This window comes from Haliotis cracherodii, unplaced genomic scaffold (genome assembly GCF_022045235.1).
Source record: "Haliotis cracherodii isolate W230 unplaced genomic scaffold, xgHalCrac1.p SCAF_19, whole genome shotgun sequence".
NCBI lineage: Eukaryota > Metazoa > Mollusca > Gastropoda > Lepetellida > Haliotidae > Haliotis > Haliotis cracherodii.
The window spans coordinates 19,377,525-19,392,478 of NW_027266274.1; the positions used below are offsets into that span (position 1 = coordinate 19,377,525).

General features: G+C 39.2%; 1 protein-coding gene across 3 annotated transcripts in view; it reads left to right on the forward strand.

Moving 5' to 3' along the window:
• LOC139466842 (serine-rich adhesin for platelets-like) overlaps positions 1-14,954 on the forward strand; it is a 70,124-nt gene that overhangs the window by 33,479 nt on the left and 21,691 nt on the right. For all 3 annotated transcript variants that reach the window (XM_071248560.1, XM_071248562.1, XM_071248561.1), the window contains one exon: positions 8,158-8,327. In XM_071248560.1, coding sequence (XP_071104661.1) covers positions 8,158-8,327 — 170 coding nt within the window. The remainder of the gene's footprint in view (positions 1-8,157; positions 8,328-14,954) is intronic.

A 14,954-nucleotide genomic window follows, 5' to 3' on the forward strand; every position in this document is an offset into this window, starting at 1 on the left:
AAAATATAGCATTTTGATAGAAACAAACAACGCCATTTAGAATGACAATGGGAATGGAGAACTACAGCTATCACAATTCTATGTTTGTTTATTGTTTAACGCCGCTATCATCAATATGCTAGCTATATGACGGCGATCTGTAAATAATCGAGTCTGGGCATGACAATCCAGTGATTTTTCATATCATGAGAAGTGATCCACGCATTTGGGATACGATGACATGCATCAACCAAGTCAGCGAGCCTGACTACCCAATCCCGTTTGATGCCTCTTACGACAAGCGTAGTTGCCTTTTACAGCAAGCATGGGTTGCAGAAGACCTGCTCTACCCCATCTTCCCGAGGCTATTATGTTGAAGCAAATGCAAGTGATACGAGAGGTGGAATATGATTGGTCCAAAGGAGAGGCTTAGAAGGGACATAACTCATAATAGCCACTGGTGGCGCTATGATCGAGCCCAGGAATTCCAGCCTATTTAGGCAAGGGTGGAAACTGGACTTTTATAGTCAGTTAACTCCCTTGCCTCGGGAAGATGATTCTACCCTGGATTTTCACGGTCGGAGGCTAGTGAAAATTCTCAACATCTCATAAATACTGTTGGACACGCTGATGACATCCAGCAACAGTTCGGTCACACCTGTGACATACAGATGTGACATACAGATGTGTCAATCACATGGGCTGATTTGTTTGTCAACACCTCGCACCAAACAGACGGCAGGTGGCCATCACATATTGTTGTGACTGTGACGTGTTAGACATTGCACATTACCATAACAATAGAACATCCGTCCATTAACAGCTACATGTTAGTGTGGAGTCCTGTGACATAGTGATGATTGAAATAGGAATTGCTATGCATTGGAATCACAGTGCTACAGTGATACTACTTTATCTTGTTTGTATTCTACATTAAAAGTGGTGTTAAAGAACAAACAAACAAACAAACCAACAGAGAGGCATGGATTTGTTTCAAATGTCCATGTCTTCCATGCCTGTAGGGGCGGTAGAGTAGCCCAGGGGTGAAAGTGTTTCCTCAACATGCCGGAGACCCTGGTTCGATTCTCCTGGTGTCCCCTGCCATGATATTGCTGGAATATTGCAAAAACAGACTAGAACAAACTCAGTTCCATGCCACAGATTCCACCCTTAGAAACTGACACCAGCCCTGTAGTCCTTGCCCAACTGCCCAATAGTAAGGTATCATAAGGACAAGTAGAGGGTTTTGCTATTTGGTATCATTATAAGGACTGGTGGATGAAAACAGTTAGTTTCTATCATTGTATTCCATTCTATTTATTTCACACATATATAGTATGTATGAGCCACACACTGCCCTGAGTTTACGCAACTCATTGATCTGTGAGAGAACATGTGGTCAGTGACTGACCCACGAACAGCATGTATATGTTGGATTGGCTGTACAAGAACTGACTCACTACCTCACATAGCCAAGTGGGCTGTGTATTGCTTGCTCCCACTGTAAGATGGGTTTGTACAAGAAAGTAACCAGTATGCAAGGTGGCCCAGTGGGCTGACTGTTGCTTACTTCCACTATTAGGTTGGTTTGATTGTACCAGATGGGTTTGATTGTACCAGAACTGACACAGTATGTGACGGGTTTGTTGGTGTCAAAATGGTCTTGGTATGTGAGGTGGCCCAGTGGACCGAGGGTTGCTTTCTTCCGCTATTAGATGGGTTCATTGGTGTCAAAATTGTCCTAGTGTGCTGGATGATCCAGTGGTCCAAGTATTGATCACACCTGGGTTCTATTCAACAATTTCAAAAATTTTTGTCCTCCCTTAAAAGTCTTAAGAGGTACTAAACAGCACACACTTGCTCAACAGGAAGTGGTATCTGAGAGCCAAGCTGGAAATCCATGTAATGGAACAGCACCACTCAACAATTTATTCTTGAGCGTAATGTGTCTCATTATCACATTGCAACCGCGTCATCATAGTGCAAGCTTCCTGTCCCAGATAACTAGCGTAATGCAGATATCAGACTATCAGTACAACATGGCCATCAGCCAGGAGGATGTACACTTAGGTAGGGGGTATTAGGGGGGCGGGGGAATCATCACTGAAATCTACATTTTCATTGAAATAGTTAACAAGAAGACAGAGTCATTGGTGGTCCCTGCTGCCTTCTGATCACAGGTGTACACAGCAGTGTCTGTAATCACTCCCTGCCTACCTGCCCGACTGCATGCCTGCCCGTGGCTGGTAACTTTTCTGTCGGGCGACATGAAATTTTCCTCCACCTGCCTGACAGATAATTTAATGAATACTTACATATTCAGTTTTATTATAACTCGTAGATTCTCAAGTTTGCAGGAGAGGTGGGGTAGCCTGCTGGTTAAAGCGTTTGCTCTTCACGCCAAAGACCTGGGTTCGATTCCCCACATAGGGACAATGTGAGAAGTCCATTTCTGGTGTCCCCCACTGTGATATTGCTGGAATATTGCTAAAAGCAGCATCAAACAATACTCACTCACTCACTCAAGTTTGCATTATTTCAATTTAATCAAGACGTGATTTGTCTCTTAGCTTTTGTGATTTTTCAATTTTTATAATGCCTGAATTGGGGCAGGTAAATTTGAAGATGGGCAAGCAACATTTATGGGTCACCTGTGTATATTTAGTACAAAAACTCTTTTGAGCTGTATAAAATTATGAACATAACAGATCAAATTTGGTTGAAGTGATAAATGTGGTGTCTTCCATCTTGGCTGACTTGCCCGTGTGGCCAGCCTCGTTACCACTCGGGACGCATGGAGATCCGGGCTAGAATAGGTCTTCAGCAACCCATGCTTGCCGTAAGAGGTGACCAGGCGACTAACTGTCGTCAGGCTCGCTGACTTAGTTGATGCATGTCATCGTATCCCAATTACTTGGATTGATGCTCATGATGTCAATCACTGGATTGACTGGTCCAGACTTGATTATTTACAGACTGTCATCTGGAATATTGCTGAGTGCAGCATTAAACATCAAACAAACAAAGAAACCTCTGCCGATGTTCCCCTGTGATCAGCCTTGTTACCACCTTGGACACTCATCCCAGGATGACGACCACCATTCACATCCAGTATTTTATCAGCTATGACTCCATTGTAAACAGTTGTATAACTATCATTGATTTTTTTCGCAGACTTCCATCAATTAATCATAAGAATCTTTGATCTGAGTTCCCAGTCTGATGATGCTTGATACATTCTAATCATTAATGCTTTCAATGTAATCTCAGCTATAATGATAAAGGGAGATTATTGATATTTTCACTGTCTGTAACCAAGGTTACTGATTTGTTGTTTTGAGAGGAAATCTGGTGTTTCAACTATTGACAAACAATCATGGAAATCAACATCACAATCATTATCTGCATCGCGATAAACAGCATCACCATCCATGGATGACCAAATGTTGGCCTCTGAGAACTGCTGTAAGTCCCTGGCATCTGCTTTGGCATCCATGTTGTCGACACCTCTTTCTGTAAAGTCAGACTTAACATTTTTGTTGGTTTTACAGATAAGTCTGACCTTAACTGTTTTATATAAGAAACGATTAATTTTAAAAAAATCACATCACGTTATTCTGTGTGTGGTTGTGAATATTGGTGGTGTTATCGAAGATTTATGTTGATTTTCAACATAATTTTAATGATGTATTTGTATCTCCAACAAGAACATTGTTTAGTTAATTACAAGTACTTGTGACTGATATTCTAGAACGTCTAGAATTAGTAGGATAGTAATATTATATTCACATGTTTTGTTATATCAATATGTATCAGTGTGTCTCAGGCATTTTGGCAAAGGGCAAACAAATCCACTGGGCAAGACATCCACTTGGTGGGGCATTATGTACAGTGGTTACCATGGTTACATGTAGAGGTGTGCTGTATACCACAATTTGAAATATTAATAATATGCATACAAATATGTTTGCAAAATACAGGTATGTTGTGATTTTCAAAATCATACATATTTTTTTCTTGTTGACAAAGTTAACAAAAGTGACAAGATGAATTGAAATTATAAAATGCAGAAATTGGCAAACTGATTCTTGTGATTGAAAAAAGTAAAATTATTTGCACCAGCTTCTTGTATATAATGTATGTTTTAGGCATGTTGTGACTACAGCAGCATTCAACAAAGAGACGGATGACTATGAAGTTGTCACCAGTGGCAATTACGGGCTACGTCCCTTCTATGTCCCTCCTATTGACCTTTCAGATTCTACCTCTCATATCACTTGCATTTGATTCAAACAAAATGGTGGCGCTCAGTCAAGATGATCTGATCCAAGATCTTTTTTTATAATAAAATGGGTCTTGCCTCACGAATGCATCAAATCACTTGAGCAACTTGATTAAAAACATGAAAAGATTTGGAAAACATCTGTCGATGCCCATTTGACAGTACACATGTTCTGCAAATTCTTCAGTCGACACTGCTGTCACCAGGTTGTTTATGATTGGACTATGTATAGACTCATTAGTCCAGCAAATTTAACTCCATAATTCCAGCCTAGTTCGACAAGGGTGGAAGCTGGGCTTTTATAGTCAGTTTGCTCCCTTGCCACAGGAAGATGAGAAATATCTCGTCAGGTGTCAAGTTGTCAAGTGTTGTGTCCAGGCTTGTGGTGTCAGATCTCATCTCAGACAGATTTGATGACACTGCCGATCTGTCGTGATGCCACTTCTCCCACACAGCAAACACCAGTAATTGTGAACTCTCTGTTGTTGCCTTTAGTTAATGAGGGGCAGAAATAAGATAGTCAATACGGACCATTGTCCATTGGCGCTATAGTTTCTGATAATCTTCAGACGATGTAAGTATTGATTACAATGCTGGAAGAAGCAGCTTGGGCTGTTTTCTCTTCTACCCACAAGATTCTTGTTCTATCAATACAGCTGAATGTAGCACACCAAAAGAAAACACTGTTGAAGTGTTGCTGTTAGTTTGGTAGTCCCGCATCATGACCGTGTAATATAAGATTTCAGAGACTAAATGTTAGTCTATTAGTTTGGTACTGGCTGGTGGTAGCTGTTGAGTTTCCTTCATCGCGAGGTCAGAAAGCTGATGCACTTCACAGGGCCTGATGCCATTAAGTGGAGGACTTGGGAATAACTAGATTAAAGCGGAAGCCTACAGCAAGATAAGCTCTCAGGTCAGCTTGCAAAATCTACTTGCGACACTGATGTGGACTGGAAAATTTAATCGCCTCTACATTAAGGCGTGATCGATTCAAGAAGGAAGTTCTTATGTCTTAAAATTTTAGATAGTATCCCTTCTGTAATACTATTGAAGTCCTAATACAATGTCAGTGTTCTTGAAGCAGGAGTGCATTAGGCAAGTGGTTACAGTGTTTGCTTGTGACACCGTAACCGAGATTGATTCTCACAATGTAATAGTGTGAAACTCATTGGTGGTGTGTGCTATGGTGTTGTTAAAGGCAGCATAAGACCCTGCAGATAGTCTTATTTCATTATCTACTCATGAATCAAACAATGATATCTTACTGTAGTTGAAATAGATTTGTCTGTTTCTGTGGATATGAGATAAGTTTGAGAGGAGAAGTGTCTGTTACAGGAGATGACAAATGTATGTCATCAGTTCAGTAAGAAATAGATTTACTTCTGTCTTCAGTGTAAGCAGTTTATTTCTACCACGTCTTCATGAATAATAGACAATGGTGCTTGGGTATCTCTTGTTGCCGTGACGTCAAGATGTTGCTTTCTGTAGACTGTAGAAAAAAAGGAACATCAGAAAGTACATGTGTTCTATTCCTGTCTTAAGGCCAGAACCAAGTGATCAGGTGGGAGAATCACAGGAATCACAGCCACTCTTACCATTGTTTTTTTTACTATACACCAGGGCCCTGTTCCACAAAGCAATCTTAGCGCTAAGATGATTGTAACTCCCATACTTTAACATAGGCTTAGGATAGTCGTAGTGCTAAGATAGCTTTGTGGAACGGGGCTCTGTAGAATATATTTGCTAAATGAACTAAATGAGATAATCAATTCAGTTCATGTTACCTATGATGTGAGACGGCTATTAATATCAATATCAGCTGACGACAGGTTGCCTCTTACACCTTGTTAATGGCACCAGTCTTGTGATTGACACACTTACAGGTGTGGTATAAGTTATATACATCCCAGCAACTTTCTCTTACCCAGCACCAAGGTGGGTGGGATCAGACAGACGGGGAGATTTTGTAGCGTATTTGCAGTTCATGGGTGTTGTATACGAGATCATGGGTGTTGTATACGAGTTCATGGGTGTTGTATCCGAGATCATGGGTGTTGTATACGAGTTCATGGGTGTTGTATCCGAGATCATGGGTGTTGTATCCGAGATCATGGGTGTTGTATACGAGTTCATGGGTGTTGTATCCGAGATCATGGGTGTTGTATACGAGTTCATGGGTGTTGTATATGTGTTCATGGGTGTTGTATACGAGATCATGGGTGTTGTATATGTGTTCATGGGTGTTGTATACGAGATCATGGGTGTTGTATACGAGTTCATGGGTGTTGTATACGAGATCATGGGTGTTGTATACCTGTTCATGGGTATTGTATATAAGTTCATGGGTGTTGTATACGAGTTCATGGGTGTTGTATACGAGTTCATGGGTGTTGTATATGAGTTCATGGGTATTGTATATAAGTTCATGGGTGTTGTATACCAATTCATGGGTATTGTATATAAGTTCATGTGTGTTGTATTCATTCATGGGTGTTGTATACATGTTTATGGGTGTTGTATGCAAATTCATGTGTTTTTTATTCGTTTAAGGGTGTTGTATACAAGTTCATGTGTGTTGTGAACTACTTCTACTACATCTACTACTTCTACTACTACAGTAAATTAGGTGAAAACGTGTGCTCAGCTGATTGCTGTTTCTGGCTTAGTTTATGAGAAAATACACATGGTAATCTTAGTCTCTGCACATAAAATCCCTATCAGAACAGGAAATACTTTAAACATTAAATCAACATGTCTGGTGATGTTTCAAATTTGTACTGACCAAGTTTGTCATCACCTGCTCGTGTACCTTAAATCCCTGAAGGGAAATGATGTAATTGTCTTCTGTGTATAATGCTTGAAAAATCTTTTTCCCCTGAAATACTGTATCCCCTAGAGGCGTGGTGCGCATTATACTTGGGTGCACACTATACTCAAGAATAGTCACTTCTGCAGCTACTTTTATTCCTGCTACTACAACCACCACATCTACTCCTACAAGTACTACTGCTACTGCTGCTGCTACTACTACTATTACTGTTGCTACTGCTTTTACATGTACTACTCCTGCTGCTGCTGCTGCTGCTACTACTACTACTTCTTCTACTACTACTATTTCTTCTTCTTCTACTACTACTACTACTACTACTACTACTACTACTACTTCTACTACTACTTCTACTACTACTACTACTACTTCTACTACTACTACTACTACTACTTCTACTACTACTACTACTACTACTTCTACCACTACTTCTACTACTACTACTACTACTACTACTACTACTACTAAAACTACTACACCTTCTACTGCTTATACTGCTGCTGTTAGAATGATTTATGTAGAATGCAGCACAAAACAAACAAGATTCAGGAAGTTACAGTACATAAACTGTTCATTGTTAAACAATGATTGTTTCCCTCAACCTGGGCCTGTCAACATACATGTGTCACACCATAAGCACCAGGAAGAATCTCGCTGCTCACTGGGGTGGCATATCAGGGTAGCAGCATACCGAGTGGAATGTCGACGTCGACATACCACAATGATATGGGGTGACACAGGAACACTTTGCTTGTGTTGTGGTAAATACATGGTTTATTCATTTGTTCGGACACTTTACCGACAGTTTTCATGTTTATCGGTCATCAAAGATGGGTGTTAATGACGGTATACGGGCTCATATGGGGTTAATAATTCTGCTCTTTATGATTGGTCTTCGAAGCATAATAAAAGGTGATATGCTTTATACCCAAGTGTTTTGCATGTGTGAGCGCCATATGCACTTTGTCTGTCTGTCTGTCCGTCCGTCCGTCTGTGTTCGTGTCTGTGTGTGTATCATGGATGTGTAAGTTCTGTGTGCATGGTAATCACTCTGTATCCTGTGTTTCAGCCAAAGCAGCAGGCGTTGTATGTGTCCTTGGCATCGGGGTCGGCCTGGGGTCACTGCTGGTGTACAAGCTGTACTACAACTACATCCGACCCATCTTCAACAGACAGGGGTCCGACACCAGCACCACCACGAAGGACATATATCAGGAAGATGACTGCTGTTTTTATTCAGTGAGTATCACAATGACTTGTCAATGATTTACAGTCGTCTTACACAACACGGGGATGTTGTGTTGTGTTCAATGGCCTGTGTACCTCTTCCTGTTTTTATTCAGTGAGTATCACAATGACTTGTCAATGATATACAGTCGTCTTACACAACACGGGGATGTTGTGTTGTGTTCAATGGCCTGTGTACCTCTTCCTGTTTTTATTCAGTGAGTATCACAATGACTTGTCAATGATATACAGTCGTCTTACACAACACGGGGATGTTGTGTTGTGTTCAATGGCCTGTGTACCTCTTCCTGTTTTTATTCAGTGAGTATCACAATGACTAGGGGCTGTGATAGGTAGGGTATAGATAGACCAAAGTCTGTTTTCAAGGACTTGAGTACCAAAGAAGGGAGATAACTCAAAATGCATCTTGTTGACTAGGAGAAATGGGATTTTGCATCAGAATTAGGTGTTTTTCACCTTCAGGTACCAAAAACAGATATTTTTTACTTAAAACTATGAGCCTGAATTTGTTTTAAAGAAAAGCCCCTTGCCAAAATATAATTTTTGTGGTAGGCAATTATATTTTTTCAAAGGTCTGAAGCTTTAATTATTTTTTTCAAGAATTTTCAGGGACAATTTATTTTTCGATAAATAGAGGATATTTAATTGCATCACTCGTGAAAATATTAGACTCTCCCCACTTCACTCGATGAGATAAAATCGGTATTTGAGAAAACACATTGAATTTTCTATTTATTATATACATGTTTTATTTTTATTACTTGCAATTTATATATTTTTTCGAAAACAGTGTCTGATAAATTTCTAAGTTCTCCCTGTCGCCCCTTTACCACCGCTGTATAAAGAGGGTTTGCGAAAAGAATATAGTTCTTGAATAAAACTAGCCCTGTTAATATATGTTATGGGAAATATATTATTTCATATCAAGTATTAAGTTCCGTGGACATTTTTGTTTGTCATAATTAAACATTCCTGTTTAAAATGAAAACAGAAATCATTTTCAAACAGCGATTATTTTATTGGCGTGGGAATACATAAACAGTTAGTACGATGACCATGTTGAACGATCAGCTAAAAGCTCTCCAGGCTTACAAAATCCGCCAAATTTGATCAAATTTTCTCACAGATAAGTATGAAAGTTGACATAAACACATTTATAGCACCCCATTTTAACTGAAACATTGTTGCTTGCTGTCATGAATTAAATTAGGAAAGTTCAATTCTCAGAAAATTCAAGAGGGTCAGTTGAAGAGAAGTTATGCACCTGCGGTTGAGACTGAGTACAGTCGGCACCTTGTTTATATCAGTCACTAGTGACTGATATCTTGATCTATCGTCACTGATAAATTCCAGTATTTCATTCATATGTATATAATAAAATTACAGCTCCCCCCCCTTGGATAATCTGAATTCCAAATCTTTGAGTACCAATTATTTTCTACCCATGAACTAAAAGCCAAAACCTTCATCCTCCTGTATAGTCCATGATAGAAAAGGGTTACACTGACAAACCATCTTATATTGAAATCTGTATCTCACACGTTGAAAAGTGCTGAGTGTCCTTTATTGATAAAACTCTCCTGCAAGTTTACCTAACTTCATGAGTATATATATAGACAGCTGGCGGCCTGTTTGGCTGAAATGATATTGATGGTGCTCTTGTGTATGCTAAACACATCAAGATCTGAGATTGATTTCGGAGGTAAAATAAAACCATTAATGACAGCAATTTCAATAATTCACCGCACTATTTCCCACTGACAGGCTTTCATTTTCCTGAACTGTTCAATACTTTGTTGAATATTGTTAGATTTAATGATGCAAACACATGCTTTGAGAAATGGCAAGTGTACTACTACATCAGCAGGCAGTACTACCCGATAAAAGGATTGCGGTGAGTGTACTACTACATCAGCTGGCAGTTCTACCCGATAAAAGGATTGCGGTGAGTGTACTGCTACATCAGCAGGCAGTTCTACCCGATAAAAGGAATGTCGTGAGTGTACTGCTACATCAGCAAGTAATACAACCCGATAATACTGCTACATCAGCAGGTAATACTACCCGATAATAAGATTGCGGCAAGTGTACTGCTACATCAGCAGGATATACCGTACTACCCAAGATTGCGGCATGTGTACTTCTGCGTCAGAAGGCACTACTACCCGATAATAAGATTGAGGCAAGTGTACTGCTACAACAGAAGGCAGTACTAATTGATAATAAGATTTTGGCAAGTGTACTACTACATCAGAAGGCAGTACTAACCGTTAATAAGATTTTGGCAAGTGTACTGCTACATCAGAAGGCAGTACTAATTGATAATAAGATTGCAGCAAGTGTACTGCTACATCAGAAGGCAGTACTACCAGATAATAAGATTTCGGCAAGTGTACTGCTACATGAGAAGGCAGTACTACATGAAAATAAGATTTCGGCAAGTGTACTGCTACATGAGAAGGCAGTACTACCCGATAGTAAGATTTTGGCAAGTGTACTGCTACATCAGAAGGCAGTACTACCCGATAGTAAGATTTTGGCAAGTGTACTGCTACATCAGAAGGCAGTACTACCCTATGATAAGATTGCTGCAAGTGTTCTGCCACATCAGAAAGCAGTACAAACCTATAATAGGATTGCGGCAAGTGTACTACTACATCAGAAGGCAGTACTAACTGATAATAAGAATATGGCAAGTCTACTGCTACAAAAGCAGCTAGTACTACCAGATAATGGAATTGCAGCAAGTGTTATTGATAGTCATAACATTAATTTTACTTGGCTTCAGTTTCCAATCTACTGTGCAAGTGTTGTTATAGTATGGAGATCACCTCCTTGTACAGATGAATCCAGTCGCATGTCAGCCAATATTTACCTACCATCATAGACTTACCTCCACTCTCCATCTTTGTGAAATAATGACAATAACAGACCATATGGTGTTGGCTGTGATATCTGTCTGTCAAATCTGTCGGAGCCACTTCCGAACCTAAATCCTCCAGGTGCATGATGGGAAGGCTGCACTGCCTGAACATTCACTCATGTTTCTGGAGGTAAAAATAGAACTGGCCTGTTCTGATGGAATTATCTGTGGTTAGGTAATTCACAGCTTGCATTGAATAACCTTTACACGTAGGGGTGTATGTGAACTTGGTCAGACACCTTCACACGTAGGGGTACGTGCAAGACATAGGGGATGTTGGCTAGAGGTCAGATTCATATGAAATATAACACATATTGCATTTTTCTTTGTAATTATGCTATTCAACCTTTGATAGGGACACTGATTTAGTTATGCCATTATCAATGACAGGATAACTGCTTATAGAAGTTTAAATTTCATTTAAAACAAATATGTATAGCTGTCACTTCCTTGCCAGTATTGAATACTATTTGTATGACAACATCTAATGGTCAGTCACATTTAGTCTGCACTCACATTTTTCATATCAAAAAGTGAGTAAATTAGCTTTAAATATAATTTGGCCAGAAATAATACATTTTTATTAAATTCTATATTAATTAGGTCGGAAATTTTATTAAAAATACAAACAAAGGCATGCATGACAGAAAAGTCGATCTCCTTGGTATGATTTCATTTTGATGCACCTGTTTATGACAATGTACTGTGTGCACACAGCGCTGGTGGTTGTGTTTCCAGGGACAGTGCCACACAGGCACTGGGTTTCCATCTGTCTGGGAGAGGGATATATGTGTCGTATCACACGCTCAGCAGAAACTGCTGTACCAAGGTGATCGGCTTACTGAAAACTCTTCTACCTGTCTACGAGGACCATTTATCATGTCAGCTTGTCAGAGTGATCTGTTCCTGATTTAGAAGTGTTGTAAGGTTATCAGGTTCCTGTTTCATGTCTCGCAGAGAAATGGCATCACAATATTTAAAGTTTTGTACAAGTATTTATTGGTTATTGATCTCCAATTTTGGTCATTTTGACCTTTTTAACTTGTTCAGTTAGTGACGAATCAAAATATGGAAGTAAAGAATTAAATAAGAAAAAGTCATTAGCCTTTTTCTCTTGTTTTATTTTATGATAACCCAATCAATCAATCAATCAATCAATCAATCAATCAATCAATCAATCAAGCAAGCAAGCAAGCAATCAATCAATCAAGCAAGCAAGCAATCAAACACTAATCCACTCACTCGTCGACTCACTCACTATAGTTTTCAGGTTTTTTTTATAAGTATTTAACTGGAATACCATGATACATGTTGAGTGATATTTAGGTGAAATACGGTACTAACAACAACATATGGCTACATACCAACACATTTCCAAGATCATGTAATCGTTGTAACCAGTAGTGGTTATCATGGTTACATAAATGAAATCTACCGTGTCAAATATTTCTCCATGTGTAATGACATGCGGTGTGTGTTGTGTTTATGTTGATGAGTATTCCGTATCACCCAGTCACTGGTAGTTACAATTTCAGCTATACAACGAGTGCATTCTTCCTTCATGGGGCAAGCAGGAACTGTTCAGCAAGAAGGAGAAGATTTATTCAATTCAATATTTCTGAGTCTTTCATCGTGATGCAAAGGGATGCCTTGGAGATGAACAGGCTGTGTGAGACACTTATGACAATTAACGGGATAATCATTCCTTTTCAACATTTTCCCATCAGTTTTCTTAATTGGGTCATTCCCTGGGTGCTGGAGATAGACAAATAAATTGCTAGCTGATGTGACTGAACTAGCCAAATCTTCTTACCTGAGCCTCTATCATAAGAGGGTGTGTGTTGATGGTCTTAAAGTGTGATTTTGAAGAAATACAAATGAGTTTTGTTTAGTATTCATTGAATGAAGGCTGGTTGTAGCTATGGAGGCAATTGCATCTAATTTCACAACGCTCAGGCAGCAGGCATCACAGATGTGTTTAGTTATACAGAAATATTTATCACATTGTCAATATCTTCAAAGTCAAAGTTTGATTAATGTTTTTTTATGATTGGTTAGCAAATCTTTATGTATAGTTTAGTATAGTATAGTACAGTACAGTACAGTACAGTATAGTATAGTATTGTATTGTACTGTAAAGTGTAGTTTAGTACAGTACAGTATGGTATTGTATAACACTGTATAGGGTACAGTATTGTATGGTATGGTATGGTATGGTATGGTATGGTATGGTATGGTACAGTACAGTTGTCGTAAGAGGTGACTAAAGGGATCAGGTGGTCAGGATTGCTGATTTGGTTGATGCATGTCATCGTATCCCAATTGCGTGGATCGATGCTCATGATGTCAATCACTGTAATGTCTGGTTCAGACTCAATTATTTACAGACCTTCGTCATACAGCTGGAATATTGCTGAGTGCAGCATTAAACAACAAACAAAAACAAAAACAGTATAGTATAATGCTGTAGTAAAGAACAACACTGTATAGTATTGTACAGAACTGAATAGTACACACTAGTAAATATACTATTGTTGATATTGTATGAATAGCTTCTGATAAGTGATACATTTGTAAAAATAATGTCTACAAATGAAAATCATACCAGCACTGTGCCTATTTTCTGGTATTTTCTATCAAAACCATATGAACAATAAAAATAGAATTAACAGAGTAAAAATACATTTATTGTGATCGTTTAAGAGTATGGTTTCATAGGATGAAGACGAAACAATAGACATGTGATACTTACTTTTACTCAAAAGGCCCAGAGTTATCTCCCTTTGATTATGAATGTCCTAAAGTTTTACTCACTTCAGCAGTTTATTTGGATTTGGCGTTTAGCTAAAGGGGTCAACAAATTACTGTGTTTGCAACAATATTTGTTTTATTCTAGAAAAGCCACCATAGTCTGTGTGAGGACATGGAAAAGCCAGGTTTGCGAGTGGAGTGAGGCCCAGCTCTTGAAGCTGTTAGATGAAACTATGGGATGTACAAGCTCCTCACAGCGATAGTCTGTTCGCGGAGCTCTCTATACTATCGCTGCCACCAGTCAAAACTCCCCACTGTGAATAGGTGGCCCCAACCATGTTTGGAGTTGAACTCACAACCGAATGACCGTTATGTTTACAAACAAGTTGAAGATTGTTGTCACGCCGAATACACTTACCGCTGATAAATTACTTTCTTTGTTTGTCAATTTGAATTTCTATTTCATTAAAAGTATCATCTTTAATTGATATAGTAAGAATGTAAGGGAGAAGTTGGTTGATTTTCCCTTAGTCTGCAATCTCAAACCAATCTGATTATTAAAACAACAAAGTAAATTCATCTGGAAAACATGGTCAGTCGTAAACCTTTTCAAAATGAAATACGATGGCATTCTCAAAGACATAAACAAAAGTATAAACGTTACTACATATGTGGTTAGAGGGCAAATTTCAAGATTCTTGTAATGGCCGTGCCCACACTGGTGGCAGCGATGTCACCGAGAGTGTAACGAAGGTGTCACGCGCTGGGAAGGAGCTTGTGCGATGTAGTTCCAAGGGAGATAATTACTGGGTGGTGTTTTACACTCATTGTATAACACACATTGCGAGCATCACGTGTGATCTTTGCCTCAACATTATCACTGACATTATCACAATGATACTCGGTCCCACCCTGACATTCAGCAGTTGAAGCAGAGGAAGGTG